Source organism: Anabrus simplex, chromosome 10 (genome assembly GCF_040414725.1).
Source record: "Anabrus simplex isolate iqAnaSimp1 chromosome 10, ASM4041472v1, whole genome shotgun sequence".
In the NCBI taxonomy this organism is placed as follows: Eukaryota; Metazoa; Arthropoda; class Insecta; order Orthoptera; family Tettigoniidae; genus Anabrus; species Anabrus simplex.
In genome coordinates, this window is record NC_090274.1 from 6,445,492 (window position 1) to 6,465,021 (window position 19,530).

Below are 19,530 nucleotides of genomic sequence, written 5' to 3' on the forward strand. Positions count from 1 at the left end.
GTAACGTCTACTTTCCGTGCCAAATCTCTGCTCAGAAATGTGGACGTTTGAAAATTGAGTTCCACTGTTTCTCAATAGGCTCTATGTGACACGATTTTTTTTTTTTTTTTTTTTTTTTTTTTAAGGAATTTAAAAAATGATTTATTCTAGCCCATGGCTCCTATGAATCCAAATTGGGATTAGGAATGCTTATTGTTGGAATCTAGTTATCAACTTGAGCGTAATTATTTTCACGGCCGTACTTACTTAAGAAGAAGTGATTACTCTCTGCTTCGAATTCATCTTGTATATTTCGACGCTAGTTACTCTACAAACGTTCCATTCTAGTCATTTCGCCGTGCTCGTTGGGATCGAGAATTGTTCTTATTGAATACCTGGCCTCTGCTGGAAAGTTCATTCTAGTCTGTCATGCTCATGATGGATGAAGGTGGTTCTCTCAACGTGACCGCGCTGTATCATGAGCAATTATAGACATGACGCTGTCTAGTCTTGTGCTGCTCATAGTCAGAGGTTGCCAGTTGTCTACTATATTTTTTTAAATAACCAGGATTATTCCTCAAACATTTGTTATATCTGTTTGTGAATAATAATAATCGTATGGCCTCAGCTACCGTGTGCAGACATTTCAGTTTGACGCCATCTGGCTGTCTGCTCGTCAATTTCGACGTTCCGTTTTACTCTAGGTCCACTAGATGGCAGACCGAGTAAACCGAAACTCTCCTGGGCGTCTATGGCTGAGATTTAATGAATTTTGTCGGTTAAACACCAAATGTGTCGCCAGAGAACTTTTACATGCCGACATCGTACATCATGGAGTGTCGAACGGACTTTTTTCCGCCCTTCAAAAATCCGACTACCTCTGCCGGGTTTGAACCCGCCATCTTGGAATCCGGAGGCCGACACTACCACTGATCCACAGAGGCAGCTTCTGTTTGTGAAGATAAATATTTAATGAATTCTTGTAATGTTTTGATGCTAAGGACGATTGTTTTCCGCTGCCTCCGCTTATGATCATTTTCTATTATTATTATTATTATTATTATTATTATTATTATTATGATTATTATTAATATTATTATTATGATTATTATTAATATTATTATTAATATTATTATTATTATTATTATTATCTATTGGTTGGTTTGCTTTTATTAGTTTATCGTCCTTTCAGTTCTTTTTGATTTGAAGTAATATAACTGTTGTGTCGGGCTTTAGTCCTACTGAAGTTTTGTAGCATGCCAGAAGACAAACGACGTTGCTGCTATATACAGTGGTCTCTTAAGGTCTTCACATGCCATGGAAAGTTACTTTAGTTAACATTATCGATTTGATAACTTACTGTCGTTATATATGACTTCGAGCTGATTTATCTTAATTGATCTCGATAATGTGATCCATTGAGTGATGATCTTTGTTCTGTTATGTTGCAGGTAAGGAGCTCCCTGGTCGTGACGTAGTGACATTAACATGTGGTCCAGGTGAGTGTGTATGTTTCATTACGCACGTCATATAGCACTCTACAACTCTGCGACATATGCTGCAGAGTCCGAATTTGTAATGACGTTTTTTTAATCGTGTGGCCTCCGGAGAGGTCAGGTGCAGGTCTTTTTGATTTGACTCCCGTAGGTCACCTGCGTGTCGCGATGAGGATGAAAAATGATTATGGAGACGGCACATACACCCAGTCCCCGTGTCAGAGGAATTAACCAGTTATGGTTAAAATTACCAACTCTGCCGGGAACCAAAGCCGCGACCGCTGTGACCAAGGGCCAGCGCGATAACCATTTAGCCATGGAGCTGGACATGAAGATGGTCACTAACTACATTCAGTTTGTCTCGGCTCCAAGTGATTGGATCCTCGTGAAACACAAAAACGTGCGTCGGCGCCAAAATGAGTTGTGTTTGGCGGAATGAGAAGTGGCATTGCTTTTCTCACTGAGGCAGAAAGTGCTATTACAGCACCACTTACACCGTACTAGCTACTATACTGTCGTAGCCATAAATGAAACAGGCTTGGATGGAAGCTTCATTTTACCCTGGCCTTTGCGGAGAGATGGATGAAGAAATACTATTTTATTCCAATCAGATCATTAAACTTGTATCTTCTAGAACTTGTGTACTGATAGTAATTCTATTTACTCACATTGTTCCTAAATCCAATTGGATAATAAGATATGTTTTTCTTCGAAGAAGCCTGCATAGAATTAAGTATGTAACGTAATCATTATACGCGAAATTTGTCCCACACCATACCGAATAATCCTTGTGAGGTAGCCCATAATAATACGGCAGTACTCATCAGATGCCATGTGTACATTTTTAGTATGGTTTGACTGTGCTATGCCGAAGAAACGCAGTAACACATATCCTCGCTGTGCGTTGATGAAAAGTAAATGCAAGTCCTTTTATCCCCGAATTGTTGTACACCTCCAATTTAGGTAAGCTGCATGTGCCTTTTAAACCACGTGCCAGCCCTCCTGTCAGTACTTAATCTCTGACAGTGCCGGGAATTGAACCCGGTCCTGTGAGGATGGCAGCTAATAACGTTGTACGGTACATGCGTGAGCTCCCCATCTTGTACCTCTCAGTTTGGTAAGCTCCCAAAACAATCCAGGAAGTTAGGACTTCATCTAGTAATATTTTAGGAAATTTAGTTAATAGTTGAGTTATTGGGTTGCATTACGTTGGCTAACTGTCGCATTATGTCACATTGCTTTAGAAATGAAAATGTACTTATGAAATTGTTGTAATATTCCGTGGCTTCCAGCGCGGCGCACGTTTTGGAAAGTACGGCACCGATGTTCTCAATGTTAATGCTCTCTAAATTTAATTATCAGTCTTCAAAATCGTGGGTTTTCTTAAAAGAAGGAAGACCTGCAAAGTCCGCCATTTTCTTCATATCCGAAACGCACTATACCGCTGGAGTTGAAAATGGCACGTTATAGTTAATACAAGTCATCTATGTTGATTGTAGAGGAGCAGTTACATAGTCCTTGGAGAGAGCAGAATGTTTGTGTTCATCATGAAAATATAATAATCGACTTATCTTGGAACTGTTTAGGCCTTCTTTCGTGCTGCGGATTAATGTGGAATTTAATGCTTGTGTTCTTCCCATGTGTTTAAAGAGGGATCTTTTCATTACTGTTTAATCTAACTCTCTGGTTTTGTGAACTATTGGGAAATAGGACGCAGTGTGGGAAAATTATTTGTCCTCGGGCTGATTCATAACCGACCTTGTATGCATTAGCCAAGAAACCTCGCACTGAAGGCATTTCTCGCATGTAGGCCATGCTTCATACAGTACAGTCGGCGTGCGGAAACTGCTGTTGCCCAGTATACTGTATGTTGAAGAGTTCATTTTCAGGATAAAACTCCAACACTCGTCTTTTTAAGATCGATGGTACCTGAAGGAGGGTTACGAAGAGAAGAGAAGAGAAGGAGCAGTAGCGGCGGCGAGGGGGGGCAGTTGCCTCGTTTTCTTTTCAGCTAATTCTTTACTTTATTTTCGTTAATTATTAGCGGAAATACGCACAAAATGTCGCTCGTCGCGGCTAACTGATTTGCATAGCACCCCAGCAAGTAGTGGGGACTTTGCATAAGCTGTGAGAAAGGGTACCAGGGGTATAATTTTTTGCCAAGATCATGGACACTGAGGTATGATTCGCCGACTTGCCGCGCACATTCGTCCGTCTAGCAGTCCCTTTACTGTCTATTACTTTCTTAGTGTATAGACCTAGTCAAATACTAAATGATTTTAATTGCATAATCACGCCGTACTTCTACTCAATTGTAATAGATGTATATAGACTATTGTTCCTTTGGTGAAATTTTTATTGTATAGTCTATTATTGAATCATCATCTCAAATTATTGCCTCACTTAAGTTGGTAAAACATTTACCTCTCTGTGGAATTTAGCTCAGGGAGCATAGACAATTCCCACTTTGGAGGTTTTTTTCAGTTTACATGCATACACCATGCCGTCTTCCTCCCTCCCAACCCTCCCGCTATATGCCACTAACCCATGTACTTTTTGTTGTCTGTACATTTTTTGCCCCCCCCCCCCCAACTTTTAATTCCCAATCGCCGCTACTGGCGTTAAACATTCTTCTTAATAATAATAATACCCACCAAATGAAAACGAGAACGGCACTGGAAGGAGTATGTTTCTGAAATTAAAACATCCTGTGTGCAGTCGTAAGCTCCGATTCGAAAGTGGCCGTACGAGTTGACGGTATGAAGGATGCACACTAAAGGCTCCGGCAACAGGCCTTTGAAATATTGATTTATCACGGAATGTTCGAGATGCCATGCGTAGATAAGGTAAACTACGAAGTCTTAACCTTCGCAAGAAGCAGTAGAGCAGCCTATTTTGGTCACATCTTCCAAAATGGCAAATACAGCGCGATAAAATGTGAAGATTCTGGTGGACGTGGAGCCTCCGACAGTGGTTTCAAATACACGATATTCCATGATGCTCGCTCGCCAACCTTCTGTGTGATGAGACGGCAGCAGAAGAAGAAAGGTGCACTTTTTATCCTTTTATGCCTTCGGTATTAATTTGGCAAATTCTTGCTGATTGGATCTTAGAAGGACGTTTCGCTGTCTTGCACAGCTGAATATTGAGTATGGCTGAACAGTACGCATACACTAAGACTCGGTCTTCTCTAGCATGTTGTCTGCCATTCCTTTCCCACATTGCGCCGTTCCAACACACTACTTGGAGAGTACAACAAGATGTCATCTGATGCTTCCTTCTCACTTCATAGGAACATCAAGGATCTGTGCAGCAGTTAGACCAGCCAAATAGTTGACATAAACAGGATTCGGCTTGGCAGAGGAATGGTCACAAGTGACTCCGGAGTGGTACAGAACAGTTGCTTTCCACGAGGTTTTGATCTCTGTCACAGAACCTTCACATCGCTAACAGGGTGAGAACAAAACATGGAAGATATGTTTCCTTACTCAATAAGTGGGGTTTCGAATCTCGCCCAACTCTGAATGTGGAGTGGCGAAGTTTTGCATGAATGTCCACTCCGTTCATGCTAGGGATCATCGAAAGACTTAAGCACGTGTGATCCAGTGACTGAATGAATTAGATGTGCAGTCTGAATGTCAGCTATCATAGTAACACCGTATGTAAAAGTTGTGCTTCACGCTGCTGCCAGATGTGTGTGGCCCTTGTTTCAAGCACGGATTGACAGGGCGCCCGCCAGCCCGTGAATTAAGACTTCCTAAACCGGAAATTTCAGTAATGTTTGCCTGGTGGTGGACGAGTACAGTTTTTGGTTTCTCTGCGCGGCACAGTTATTTGTATCGCCGGCAGACGATTAGAGGACTTAAATGACGTTGCACCCAGTATTAGCGCCAAGTGTATCGGTATCTAACGTCCCAGAGTGGTTGTGGTTATTGTTTTAAGAAGCTGTAATCTTGCTCCGTAGAGATACAGCAGCGGTGTTATGATTCTGACCGGTCCACTTCTGTTCTGGGAGTGGTAGGTCAATGCTCTCTGGGCTGGTTATGTGGGCTCTGTTTTGAAATGTCTTGTGCAAAAAGTAATTGCTTTTTTAATTCGCTCTGATTGTTGGCAGCACGTGGTTGGTGTACCAGAAAAGAGACTTCGAGCACATGGACTGGCAAGGTTTGGTGACGACGGGACCCAATCAGTTTCCGTCCAAAATTTCGATCCTGGTTGCGGTCTTTAACATTAGAGTGAGTTTGAATGCAACCTTGGCGTTTGACACATTAAAAAATTCAGACGTACGCGGGTCTCTCTTAAAACGTAGAAGAATTGATGTCCTGTGTGGTCTCCGGAGAGTCGTGGTATTTCTGTTATTCAGCATGTTTGTAAGTTACAAACTGCATAATTTTGCGACTAACAATCTCGTGAACTGCCTTGAAATTTCAAACTCACGTCGATTCAGCTTCGAAATCAATCACCCACCCACTCAGTTCATCATCCATCCGCTCTATCTTTCATGCAATTCCCCCCGCGCCTTATATCACTGTGATGCTTAACCAGTAGATTAGTCTTTACCTCTTTAAATTAGACTCCATGTACTCCGATATGACCCTTAGTTTCTCAGGTTTTGTTTCTCGCTCTTCTCTGATAACGAGTATGCAGCTCCTGAAGTGATGGGGGATTTATTTCAATGACCATGCTTTGTTTTTAGCTTCAATTGCCTTCCTTACATAGTCGAGAGGAACATGGTATTTCGCTACATCATTGGAAAGCTCATAAACAGACTCGACATCAGTAGTTCCTCGGAAGGCATTTGTACCAGTTCTTCAACCTTTAGGATTTCAGTGATGGTCATGATCAAACTGAAAATAGTGTATGCCATTTCTCTTTTCTCCTCATAGACTTCACATGATTGAAGACGATAACATAATTCTCACTGTGCAAGATAAAACACAAATGCATATTCTCAAGAATTCACTAATTACAGATTACAGTATTCCCTCACAAACGTTAGCACCTACTTTGGAGTCAAACAGAACGAGTCAGTATGGGGTGCTAAAACTTATACTGCCATCTGGTGGATCATTTACGCCTAGACACTTCCAGAGGTTATGCATAAACCGATGGCGGCGCGATATGGGGAGTGAGGTAGTTTGCCGTCGCTTTCCTCAATGAGTCAGAAAGTGCTATAACAGCACGGCTGGCTCATAACACCTTCCACACCATCTTGACGCTCTAGTCTTGCTCAGCACCACCCATACCTGCGCAACTTCCATAAGGTCACACTTCTGTGGAAGCTTCATTTTCCTCTGGTCTGTGCCAAGAGGCAGATGAAAAGTACTGCATCCATGAAGAAATAGCTACGGGCGGGAAGTTTCATATTCTGCTAAGGTATTTGAGGACTTCTTCACTCGTAAATATCAATAGACAACGTCTATATTCTATCCCTAAACCTTGAGCCTAGGTAAGCATTTAGCGCTACGCATCGTGTTGCATTCTTGTGTGGATATAATCTGCGTTTAACATGACTTGTACTTTTTTTTTTTTACAAAATAATAACCCTTGTGTTTTCATAATCGCCTGTGACCTCTGTGTCGAAAATGAGGTGATCGCGAAATACAATCTCGTCTCACCAAGGTCAGATCACGACTTTCTTTGATTATCAACTTGAAGTGAACTTCGAAGTTTGAACTGCTTTTATCACAGCTATCGTGAGTGTTCTGAAGAACTGTATGTACATCAATTAAAAGATAATGTGAACAACTTGTGATGCCTCGTTTTATTGTTATTCGTCTTTATTTTCTATGTACTGTGCATGGATACCTCAGAATATTATTACGCCATCTGTAATAAAAAACCTTTGAATCATCAACTGCGAACTTCGGTGTAAGTCCTCTAGAGAATAGTGGTGGTCTGTGTAAGGTGCATAACCGCGTGGTCATCTGTCCGCTGTAATTGGAAAGATAATGAAAATAACTATCTAGCGAGGGAACGCGTACCCGAAGAATGAGGCATGGGATGCTCAAATATCGCCAAGCCGGAACATGACGGTGATGTGTGTTCAACTACAACCTTCGAGTACCGCAATCTCCCGGATTTGGGGCTCTTTAACCGTGCTGGTAAGTTTAGAATTATCGGTTGGTGCGTGAGAGTGGACTTTACAACAACTTCAAGCGCAGCAAGAGACGAGTGCATGACCATTACCGCTGCGGCAAGCGATATGACCAACTTCAGAAATATATCCCGGTGGTTGAGAAAAACGACTTTTACATCGCAATCTACATGACAGTACGGGATAACGAAGTGACTGTTCTTTGAAGATACTGTTTAAATGTAATTATTTTCTGTTAGCGTTGTACTGTTCCAAAAGTATGGTGTAAGAAACTTTCCTCACTGTCGCTATAACTCGTGGGTGGACCAAGTCCGGTCATGCAGAACCAGCTTTCGGGTGGTTAGGCCGTGCGCTTTTGCAGAGTTTCGCCCAGACGTGGCATTTGGGCTCATCCGTTGGATTGGCGCGGCCCTCGAAGTTAAGGTGATATCTAGATCTTCTGTCGCGAAGGCTTTAGTCCAGTCATATTTTAATTATTTCTATTCTGCCCGTCTCTCCGGTTTCTCTTTATCCAGAAACGGGTGGTATGGACAGTACGTTGCCAGTTTTATGTGTAGTAATGTAACGAGAACTCCAAAATTCATCGGCAGAGAATCTGAATAGCTATAAAATTATCAGTAAGTAATGATAATAACAACACACAGTTATTCATAACCTAGAGCACGGAAATATACTGTCATAATTTGTAAACTTAAACTAAACACTTTGAGCCGCCGTCTGTTAATGTGTCTGTCTGCTTTATTAGAATAACACAGTTACATGCTGTTGATTGGTCAAGTGTATTAATATGTTTGAGTGCGCTATAAATACAAGTACACGAAGGACCGATAAAATTGTGCTGGTGATTGTTTTAGGCGGAAGTGCAATAGAGTAACCATCCTCTATTAACGCTAATTAGAAGGAAAATGGAAGATGTCGGTCACTTTTAAGAATGAAGGTATCCTCAAGAGAAAGGCAAGGGCCACGAAGGGCGTGAAAATGAAAGAAAGTCTTCCTAGGCGACAAATGTTCTAATACCGTCGGGGTCGAAAAAGAAGAAGAGTGGACCAATGGAGCTCTGATAGGATAAAGCCTGGCACAAGTGGAAGCAATACCAGGACTCAGCTGAGGGTCTTACAACAGGCAGGGGATACTGTGAATGTTATTCTACCGCCTCCACCCACAGCAATTAGGACTATAGGCAGTTGTTGATTGGTTAACTTCCTGATTATATCGGATTGGTCATCGGAGCCATGAGCTAAATAGTCACCACAATTTGGTCGTGAGATATCACAATAAAGCGCAGAATTGACTGATCTACAGGGACGATTTGTTTGTGCACACTTAGCAGATTCTGCTATCGGGCTGTGTAATCGAGTGTTAGGGCTATTTCTAGCGTGTGTCGGGAAGCAAACTATGTCCCCAGCTTTCCCATAATGAATAGGAATGTAGGCCTGTGCATAAGGTCTTGATATCAGCCCTCACAAGGGAAGGTCGCGATATATTGTCGCGGCATTTATATTAATGTGTAATGCAGTTAATAGTGAAAAAGAATACGCTATATAAATTGTAGCTTGTATGGTCTCTTACAACCGGAGTCGTCACAGTGACTATGGAGACATTATTTATGGATTACTGTATAATGAAACAATGGTATTATAATAATTAATATGGCATACACCCAACAGCAGAGTTTTGTGACCTAACTGGATGATGGGAGACAAAAAATACTCTAGTCAACAATAAAAGCGTAGTCCATGCATACTGCACATTTGATTCTAGGAGGTTGGTCACATTTCTCACGGAAACACACTTCCATCAATCCTCCTTCGAAGCAGTACTTCAAGGGTGTCTGAAATACTCCAGAAAAGTCTTTGGTGTAGCGCATTGGAAAACAGCAAATTTGCTTAGTTGAGAGAATCTTGCAGCTGAAACCGGAAATACACAAACGATTGAAGGCGTGAAAAGTGGTATCTGTGCGATGTTGTGATGTCAGAAGATACCATCATTTTATATGTGATACATTTCACAATATACTTGTATGAACGGGAGAGGCTGCGCACCTTCACGAACTGTAGAGTTCGCCCCAGATGTGCTTGATGTTCGGTGATGGCCATATTTGCGGAAAAGCGGCCAGCGGGCTGCGTACGAGGACATACATCAGCGTTCTATCTCTGATCGCAGCTCTCTTGCCAGATTTTGATTGGACGGCATGAAGTACTTGATCTGGGGGCAGATTTTTTCCTTAATGAGCAACTTGATTTTTCTCACGAATTCATGACCTCTTTGCTTAAACCCCTTCAACCAATCGCTTGCAAAATTTGTGTGTTATTTTGCAACAAACGATCTTATTATTTCATTTAACCGAACAAGTGCTGCACAGTTTGGGTCACGTAGCTATCAGAATGCTTGGGTTCGAACCCCGTTGACGCCAGCTCTGAAGATGGTCTTCCGTGGTTTCCCTTTTCACATCAGGCTGTACCTTGATGAAGGCCACGGTCGCTTCCTTCCCACTCGCAGCCATCGTCGCCATAAGACCTATTTGTGTCGGTGCGACGTAAAGCAAATCGAAAACAAAAAGGAAATAATAAAGTTATTTACCCACGAGTTGGAATCTTTGAACAGCAGGGAATTGTGATGGTCAGTTCTCTTCTTAAATTTAACTGCCTGACTCGCAATGCATTAGGGCATTTTCCTGTCTTTCCTATCAAATGGTCACGCATTTCACGGTTTGTCATATCCTCCAGGCTGTTTTGGATCCAACGATCGTCGTTGTTTGAGAGTGTTTACGAAGTTTTGTAACACAGTGTTTTATTTTTTGTGGCATGACTGGTATACAGTAAGTTTCGGACGAGGTGTCCGTCTGTTACTAATCCAGGACGACGCAGATGGGGAGGATCAACATTTCCATGTTCTTCCCTACGTTGTTTTGTCCGTATTTTATATACATCAGCCAATGTCGTACGATGTCGGCATGTAAAAGATCTCTGGTGATACATTTGGTATTTACCCGACAAAATTAATTAAATCTCAGCCATAGACGCCCAAGAGAGATCCGGTTTACTCTGTCTGCCATCTAGCGGACCTAGAGTAAAACGGAACGTCGAAATTGACGAGCAGACAGCCAGATGGCGTCAAATCGAAATGTCTGCAAACGGTAGCCGAGGCCATACGATTATTATTATTATTATTATTATTATTATTATTATTATTATTATTATCAGAACACTGTCCTCCACCACAATAACACGCAGTTACCTACACATGGCAGATGCCGCCCACCCTCATCGGAGGGTCTGCGTTACAAGGGCTGCACTCCGCTAGAAATAGCCACACGAAATTATTATTATTATTATTATTATTATTATTATTATTATTATTATTATTATTATTATTATTATACATCAGCCAGATGTCCTTCCGGAAATATCTATCTTGTTTTTCTTGGAGGTGATCCCTGAAAACATGAATGGTTGCTTCTGTCGATATCCGCCACTGGTGACATTGCTTTATCATTCACTGCCATGGTACTACGACAATCTTCATATGATGCCTGATGATCGATTATTACAAGTGTATTCACCTGTGCTATTGCAGCTTCTATTTCTGGCAATTATTTCTTATTTTGTTTACAGATAAGACACTTCACCTGCAGGTGCATTTTCCGAAATAGCAAAGTAATCTACTAACAGTATTACAATTGCCTCGAGTCTCACTGTCGAGGGCGACTGGACTCACTCTGTAAACATACTTCCACATCACACGGGTAATGTGATCTACACAAACCTGTCTTGGGAGCAGCGACCACTCGGCGCTTGCAGGTAGATAGCGGAAAAATACAGTGCCCCACCAGTTCCTCCACCTCCTGTCCACACCGTTGCACCATAGCAGCTAAATCTTTGAAAGCAGTTTGTTTCCGATCATTGACAAAACTAAAATAATTTTGTTGTATTCTCCGAAATAAGTGGCGTGACCCTCGTTGTCAGTAGTTGTTCACGGCAGAGACAGGATTCATGTTGGACGTTTAAGTTCGACTTCAGTCGGAGTTCACTTCGGTGGTGCTTGAAGACTCTCATGTCGGGAACTATGGGTCTCCTAAAACCGTAACAGAAGTTAGTGGAACATATAATGCACTATGTTTATAAACGTTCGATTGAAAGGAAATTCATCCTGTGCCACCATTTTGGACTATGGGTTGAAAATAAATACCCTATAATTTTGGTGGCCGTGATCCTTAAGGCGTTGAAGTCTATGTGGTCTGACACCGTGCTTAGCCGGTTCGAGTCCCGTTGGTCGAAAACATTTTCACCGTCAGCGTGTTGGCCGGCAGGGTAGGGCAGCTGGTGATATATCACTAGATTGTGAGCTAAAAGCCTGGATTAAATTCCAAACCTCTCCGCAGTGTTCATTTGGAGTGAAGGCATATGGCACATCCTCTCTCTTTCTACTGTTATATACCACGTCATCTCACTTCTTACCCGACCCCGTGGAGACCGTAGAGCAGGAGATAGTGTAGCGGAGAACGAACAATAGACCAAGCATTCGTATCCTTCAATTACTGATAAGGGCGCGGCCTCGTGTCATCAGACGAAGGTTGCTTGGGAATTGATAACCCTTGACCAGCCTTTGGCTTCTTAGATCACGTTTATTTATTGAGCGAACGAAGCAGTTATCCAGATCTGTTCAGATTGCTTGAACACTGACCTGTCTCTGACCATATGAAAGTGGTATGAGGTATGAGCGATGACCACTCCTTATGCAGCCAGTCCCTGCACTGAATGGTATGAAAGTGTAGTCATAGGGTTGTTTGGTGTGTGCGTGTGCGCGCGCTTCTCAGTGAGCTTGGTACACTGAATGGCTCGTTGACAAAAGCAACGGGAAACTACCTCTCTCCTCATCTGTAATACATCTATTCGGAGACGGCCACTCTATCTGTGGCAGTTGGTAGTGGATCTGATTATTATGAACCAGCCTTCGACGTGGGGACTCAATTTACATTATTATTATTATTATTATTATTATTATTATTATTATTATTATTATTATTGGCCCGCCTCGTCGCCATGATCGTTAAGGTGTGAAGTCTGTAAGGTGTGGCACCGTGGTTATCCGGTTCGAGTCCCGCTGGTGGAAAAAATATTCACCATCAGATTGTTGGCCGGCATCACTAGTTCGTGTGCCAAAAGCCTGCATTAAATTCCCAACCTCTCCGCAGTGCTCATGTGGAGTGAGGGCACATGACACTGTCGGTGATCCGTCCGTCGGATGGACGCGTAAAGCCGTGAGCAGACCTTTTGGTGCTATTCGACAGGTGTAGGCACCGGGTTTCGCTCTTTTCCATCCTATTGTCATTTATCGTGTCATTCATTTATTCATTTCATCTCATTAATTCCTTCGATGAGGTTGACGTAAGAATGGGCATTCAGTCGTAAAAACTCGCTACGAAGATTCATCTCATTTGATACCCAAGCCCGTAGAGAAATAGGACAAAGGTAGGACATACATTATTATTATTATTATTATTATTATTATTATTATTTATATTATTATTATTATTATTATTATTATTATAATTATATGAAAACACTTAAAATATGAGTCGCCAGTGCATGACGCGCGGTGGAAATGCAACAAGTGGCTCTCTCGCAGAGAAGACTTTCTCTGTTGGAAGACTCCGGGGGTTGTTGTGGACATCATGGGCTGTACATCCGTTCGCCTGTGACCCTGTTTCACGGTGTGTTGCTTGCTCCCCCCCTCCTCTGTGCCACCGCTGTGACCGAATGTCCTTGTCCTACCTTGGCAACTCTCCATTCCTCTGCGCTTTTATTTTGTTATGTTTTGATCCCGCTCGCTTGCTCTCTCTCTTTCCCGCTTGTTCGCATCTGCTTCGTCGTTATCACAGTTGTGGTAGAATGTGTGAGCACAGCGGACTGAACCAAGAGTCGAAAACCTGACACAAGGCCGTCTCTTACTTGAACAACAATTTTCTTTAACTCGGCTTGATGTTTCAAGTGTCCTCTTATCTAGCTCGGTTGTGCTTACGAAAGAAAGAAAGGTAAGTAGAAGTGGTGTTCGGTCGTGCCAGTCGGTCAGTGGCCACGCTGCTGCTAACAGCTCTGTGACGTCACGTTTAAGTCACGTGTTCACAACTACGTGGGAAGAGCCAGCGGCGTACTTTTTCTTCACGTTCAAAGGAGCATCATAATGTCTATCACTACCTGAGAGAACCCGCTGTATTCACAGTATCGTGTGCTCAACTGTTCTCAAGCCTTGGCATTTCCTGCTGATTTTAATTTCAACGCGCTAAGAATACGCCCATATCTGCGTAATAGTGAAGAAACCAAGTCTCTTCTCTTTGTTGTGATTCTCTTCTACTTCATTTTGAAGTTGTATGTGTAGAGCGTGTTTACTGGAAGACACGCGCAGGATAGAAGCGTGAAGCATTGTGCTAGTCCTCAGTGTTCGTGTTAAACTTGCGTTCATTTCTGATTGTAGTAACACATCGCTGAAGAGAAACGTGCTTTTCGAACCAAGGAGCACGTGTTTCCTCTAGATATTTTGCTTGTTGATGCAGTCAAACTGGATCTTCTACAGAACCTGATTGGTTACGCCCTCTCTCCTTCTTCTGGTTGGTGGACTGCGCCCGCGTGGACGCAAACAGCAGATCCTGGACAAATGACGGTCTGTATGTACATTCTTTTACCCTGGCTCTTTCTGGTTCTTTATCTCATCTTTGTCATCATCGATGTTTAAAAATGGAATAGAATACCGTGTGAAAGTTGATTACGGTTGTTTACAAGAATTGCCTTGAAATGAATAAAAGACTGTTGAAATTTGTTCTTTACGATCCACATTGAGAGCACGTCAGAATACAGTCCTTCGGAGTCGGAACATTGTCTCAGCAAATGCTCCCTTTGTGTATTGGCTATTCATAACTTGGCAAGATTGCAAAGTGTTCGGTGGTTGCTTGTCTAGTGGGCGTCATGCAAGACTTTTTGTGGAGCAGTGCGGTCATTCACTGCATGCAAAGCAAAGACACGTGAACATTTTGTGCCAATCACGCCTACCTGAGGACACGCGCCGGAAACCCCTCCCTTCCCCTACCCTACCAGTCATACCAGCAATCACTTGCTGCGTTTTATTTTGTTTTGTTTACCTTGACCAAGTCCAGTCCCACCCTTTAGACATATTCCATGCGACACAACTTATACCTGACCATTTAATTTGTTTCGCCTTGCTTGTATACTGTAGGACACGGAGTGAATACTGTAGCTCTAAAAGTGGTAATCGGTGTGCTGTCCTGCCCTGGGAGTGATTGTGCACTGACACACTCCTATTAACTGGATTCTTCCATCTGTTTATGTTGAAACTTCAGTTGTATTAACCGAAGTTTGTTTTCAAACAGTGCAATACGTTTTTTCACGAAATCTACTGTACTCTTTCGATAATCTACCGTGTTCTTTAAAGTAAACATATTTTCTACCAGAATCAATTTACTACCCGTAAGTGCCGGTGTTCAGTTAAAACTGAAGTGCCTCTTTTCTCTTTACCAATTTGAGGACTATCTAGCGAAGCATTTGACCTGAAACATTTTTCAAAGTACATTAGCTAGCCTTTTTCTAAAAAAACGTCTTATTTGCGTATAATTTTGATGGAAAATGCTGTTTTCGTTGGCTGAAGGAATGTAATGTAGCGAAGGATTTAAGTTTAGCACAACAGCTGTTCAGGAGCCGTTGGTTCGCCAGCATTTTAGCAGTATAAATAGAAGTTACGTCCGCGCAGGAGCATTAGAGACTTAATAAAACTCCTGGTTCAAGATTTGCTCCAAAACATGCTGTAAGAAGAGAGTAGATGTTACTTAGCAAGTTTTTATATGGACATTAGACCTGACTAGATAAAATCATTGAATTGACCCATCTCTCAATCTTTCTTATTCCATACTTCTTGCGTCGTCCCAACATGTCATGAAATTATTGACTGAGAGACTATAAAATACCGAATTTGTTGAATATTTCATGAGTTGCACAGTTCAAAAAAATATATAACCAATCATTTGTAAGAGTTTTACTGAAGATAGCAAATTTTTGTACGTAAATTTGTGTTACATTAAACTCTGATATTTATAGCTACATACTACAAGATTCTGTCGTCATTTGACATGTCAATACTGCCTTCACTTGAATGATCTGCTTTGGGAAGAAGACGGACTGCTACAGTACTTGAATGGAGACCATACATATGAAACTGAGTAGCGCATTTCTAAATCTGTGCTGAACTCTTGAAAGACGATAAACCAAAGGTGCCTTACTTCATAGTACGAAGACTAGTATCAGTCGGAAGTTTATTATTAATTTTCGCCTTGACTGGCAATTAATAAACAGACACTTTTTAAATAAAACCCACAAGAGGAGGAAAAATATTTTGAGAGATATTTTAAAGTCTAATGAATTTTGTTTGGAAGAAATTGACTAGGAGGGACTTGCTGTTGTTGAAAAACTCATGATATTTGTAAAATATTAATCAACTAGAATCACCTTTGAGGCTGAATATTTTTGAAGATCCGTAATACGATATTTTTACAATTTGCTCAATACTTGGTGCTTCGTAATTGAATAATACATTTTTCTATGAAAGACTGTTTGGAAATTGAGCCAATAGGTGTGTGCCTTGTGTATCGAAGTGACCATAGTGTAAACAAAGCTGAACCCACATGTTGTTGCAGTAGAGGAAGGCGGACCTTGTTCTTCCGTCCTTGCGCCCTGGCTCAGATCAATACATCCCGGGCAGCGTAGAATACCAGCAATACACACGCACAGACCTCCCCTGCCTTCGCTCCAGCATAGTCCATCCACAGGACACATTCTCTCTTTGTTTGTATTTTCGTAGTGTACCACCACAGTCACCCGCCTTGCTGCACAACACACAAAAATATCTTTATTTTTAACCTCAATTTTTCTCAGGAAAATACGGGTAAATTAAATTATATCATCATATATTGCAAAGAAGTTGAGAAGTAAACACAACAATAATCGAGATCGCAGCAAGAGAAAGCAAAGCGTTTAGTGAGAACAAAGAGTTGAGATTTTTTCTTCTTGTGTCGATGGGAAGCAGGCAAGAAGAAGGTGGTTATAAGTGACACACGATGACCACTGCTACAGACCATAGGATGTTGAGAAGCTCGACCGCTCATCCCCCTGCAGAAACCAGTCTACCGCGCTTGAAACCCGAGCTGGACCTCAACGATAGCACCCTGTTCGCCGTCTACTGCTTCATCAAGAACTTCATTGGGTAAGTGCAGCCGCAGTTTTGTTGATTTAAAGATGGCATTGCCCGAAGTTTGTCATATCATACAGAATGTAAAATAGTTGGACCGGATATTATAAAACGGTACCTGAGCCATTCACTTCTAGTTTCAAGTTTCTTAATTGTGTATTTACTTAATATGATCACATTTTTTAGTTGAAATGAATGTGAAAATAATTCGTTTGGTGGGAGTATTTTGTAATTTGAGTCTACGTTTATGGATTTTTGAATGGTTTAATGTGGGTACCTTTTTTACAATCTGCTGTTGTTTACGATCATAATCTTCAGAATTATTGAGGGAAATGATTAATGGAATATGTGATATTTGTCAGAAAATCATTTCTTGCGTTGGGCATGAACAAACGCATGTTGAAAAAACAAAATATGTATAAATGAAAACATTATTGTATTAGCATACAAAGCAGAGAGGAGTCACAGTCTGTTGCGTTTGGAGATGTGGATTAGGAAAGGGGTAGGAGTGGAAAGGAAGCGATCGTTTGCCGGCAGTGGGGCTGGAATACAGACCGACAGCTACGGGTCGAAACCGCTTAGCCACTCACTCGGTAATCTCTCTAAATTCCTGAGCAACATACTCATAAACCCTTCTCAAATCTTTGATTTTGCTTTCTTTTCTTGGTACATTGCCTGCAGGATATGCTTTTATGGGTGGCAACTCAACAACACGGGGCTCTTTAAACAGACATCATATATCTCTTGTAGGATTCATCGTGCCGTTTTCTTTCTTTCTGTTTAGGAGATTGAGGTACATTGCTGTCATGTCTCATTTTTATGACTTGCGTAACCATAATGCTTCCCATGGTGTGTCTGCGCTAAACAAAGAATGAGAAAGCTAATTCCATGAAATATTCCAGTGAAGCCAGTTTACAGAGTGGGCAACATACAACCTGATATAGTGTACACAACAAGTATGTGCCAACTGAGTTCGTTAAATATAGTGATCCTAATTTAATACCAAAATGTATTTATCTTCAATTTACGGACTTAGATCTCCTTTACAATACCCGATTCAGTTATTTCTGCAACTCGTGCGTAAAAGGAACCCTTCTTTGCATGGGTGGAGATATTTTAATCACACGAGTAGAAAATAGTTCTACTGCACACTTTCATACAGAATGTTATCTATTAGTAAAACAAAAATATCAGTTCTATGGAAAAAAAAATATTTAAAAAAGAAGTAAGATTATGTACAAAACATTCAAAGTTGGGATTCTTTCGTTTACTTGCTAAAATAAGTACCTGCTCTTTGGTATTCTCCTAGGATGGTAATATAGCAAGTGAGATTGATCAAGGTGTAGTAAAGCTAATGCCGTGAGCTCGCAGTTGCGATTAGCAGTATTCTGTAAGAAAGAAGTCAGCTCCCATACGAAACTATCTTTACATCGGTCAGTTAGCAGACCAACTTTGCTTTACGGGAGCGAAAGCTGGGTGGACTCAGGATATCTTATTCATAAGTTAGAAGTAACAGACATGAAAGTAGCAAGAATGATTGCTGGTACAAACAGGTGGGAATAGTGGCAGAAGGGTACTCGGAATGAGGAGATAAAGGATACGTTAGGAATGAATTAATTCGATGGATGACGCTGTACGCAGAAACCGTCATGTGAGGCGAATGGAGGAGGATAGGTCACCGAGGAGAATAATGGATTATGTTATGGAGAGTAAGAGAAGTAGAGGGCGACCCAGACGGTGATGGTTAGACTCGGCTTCTAACAATTTAAAGATAAGAGGTATAGAACGAAATGAGGCCACAGCACTAGTTGTAAATAGAGGATTGTGGCGACGTTTAGTAAATTCACAGAGGCTTTCAGACTGAACGGTAAAGGGCATAACGGTCTATGATGAAGATGCATGTTCGGCACGGGTCACAGTGGACCAGAGTTCTGAAAATAGCACTTTATCTTGAACTGTGACACCATTCATGGGAAAAGGTTTATATCGTGAATGTACTTTTGTCTGATGGCCATTTTCTGCCTATCAGAACTGATTTCAGTGAACCGTCTGAGGCAGTTTGTTTCCTCTCGAAGTGGGTCAGGGATTTTTCGTGTGCGCCTGTCTTCGTTCATTCTGAAGAGATACCCTGGTTGTGCAATTCTCTTGTCTCTTCTTGCTCAAGATCTTTCTTTCTTTACCTTTCCAGTTGTAGTCATCGTAAGTTTGAGCAGCGTACACCACGTTATTCTCCAGCTGAGCTATCTAGTGCAAGCCATCGAGGCTGTCGGTAATCTTGCGCGTTCCGTCACTGGGCGTTTAATTAGTTTTGTCGGTTAAATACGAAACATGTCACCGGGTTACTGGAGGCCGACGATCTACCACAGAAGGTGCTATCTCCCCAGTAAATTTGAATTCTCAATATTTCCTCGTTCTTTGCTCATCATTGTTGGAATTGGCTTCTTTATGGCCATTTCTTAAAATATTGTTGTTCCTCTCATTACTGAATCGACGTCATTCACAGGGACTGTCATATCATCCACAAAGAGAGGCAATTGATATACTCTTCTATATTTTTTCCCGGTCCGTGCCTTTTTGTTTTGTTTCGTGTAGACTTGTTCGTTTCCTATGGACATTTTCGAATAATAATACTGAAGTTTTCCACTTTTCCGGTACGATAATCTGTTCATTCGCCCCACATTAAATAATGATAAAGAGCATTGTGAC

At 41.6% G+C, this 19,530-nt stretch overlaps 1 protein-coding gene across 1 annotated transcript in view; it reads left to right on the top strand.

Annotated features, from left to right (window-relative positions):
• Positions 1-16,268: 16,268 nt before the first annotated feature.
• Positions 16,269-19,530, top strand: part of LOC136882067 (protein bunched, class 1/class 3/D/E isoforms) — a 285,530-nt gene continuing 282,268 nt past the window's right edge. The window contains exon 1 of the mRNA XM_067154572.2: positions 16,269-16,839. Coding sequence (XP_067010673.1) covers positions 16,694-16,839 — 146 coding nt within the window. The 5' untranslated portion in view covers positions 16,269-16,693. The remainder of the gene's footprint in view (positions 16,840-19,530) is intronic.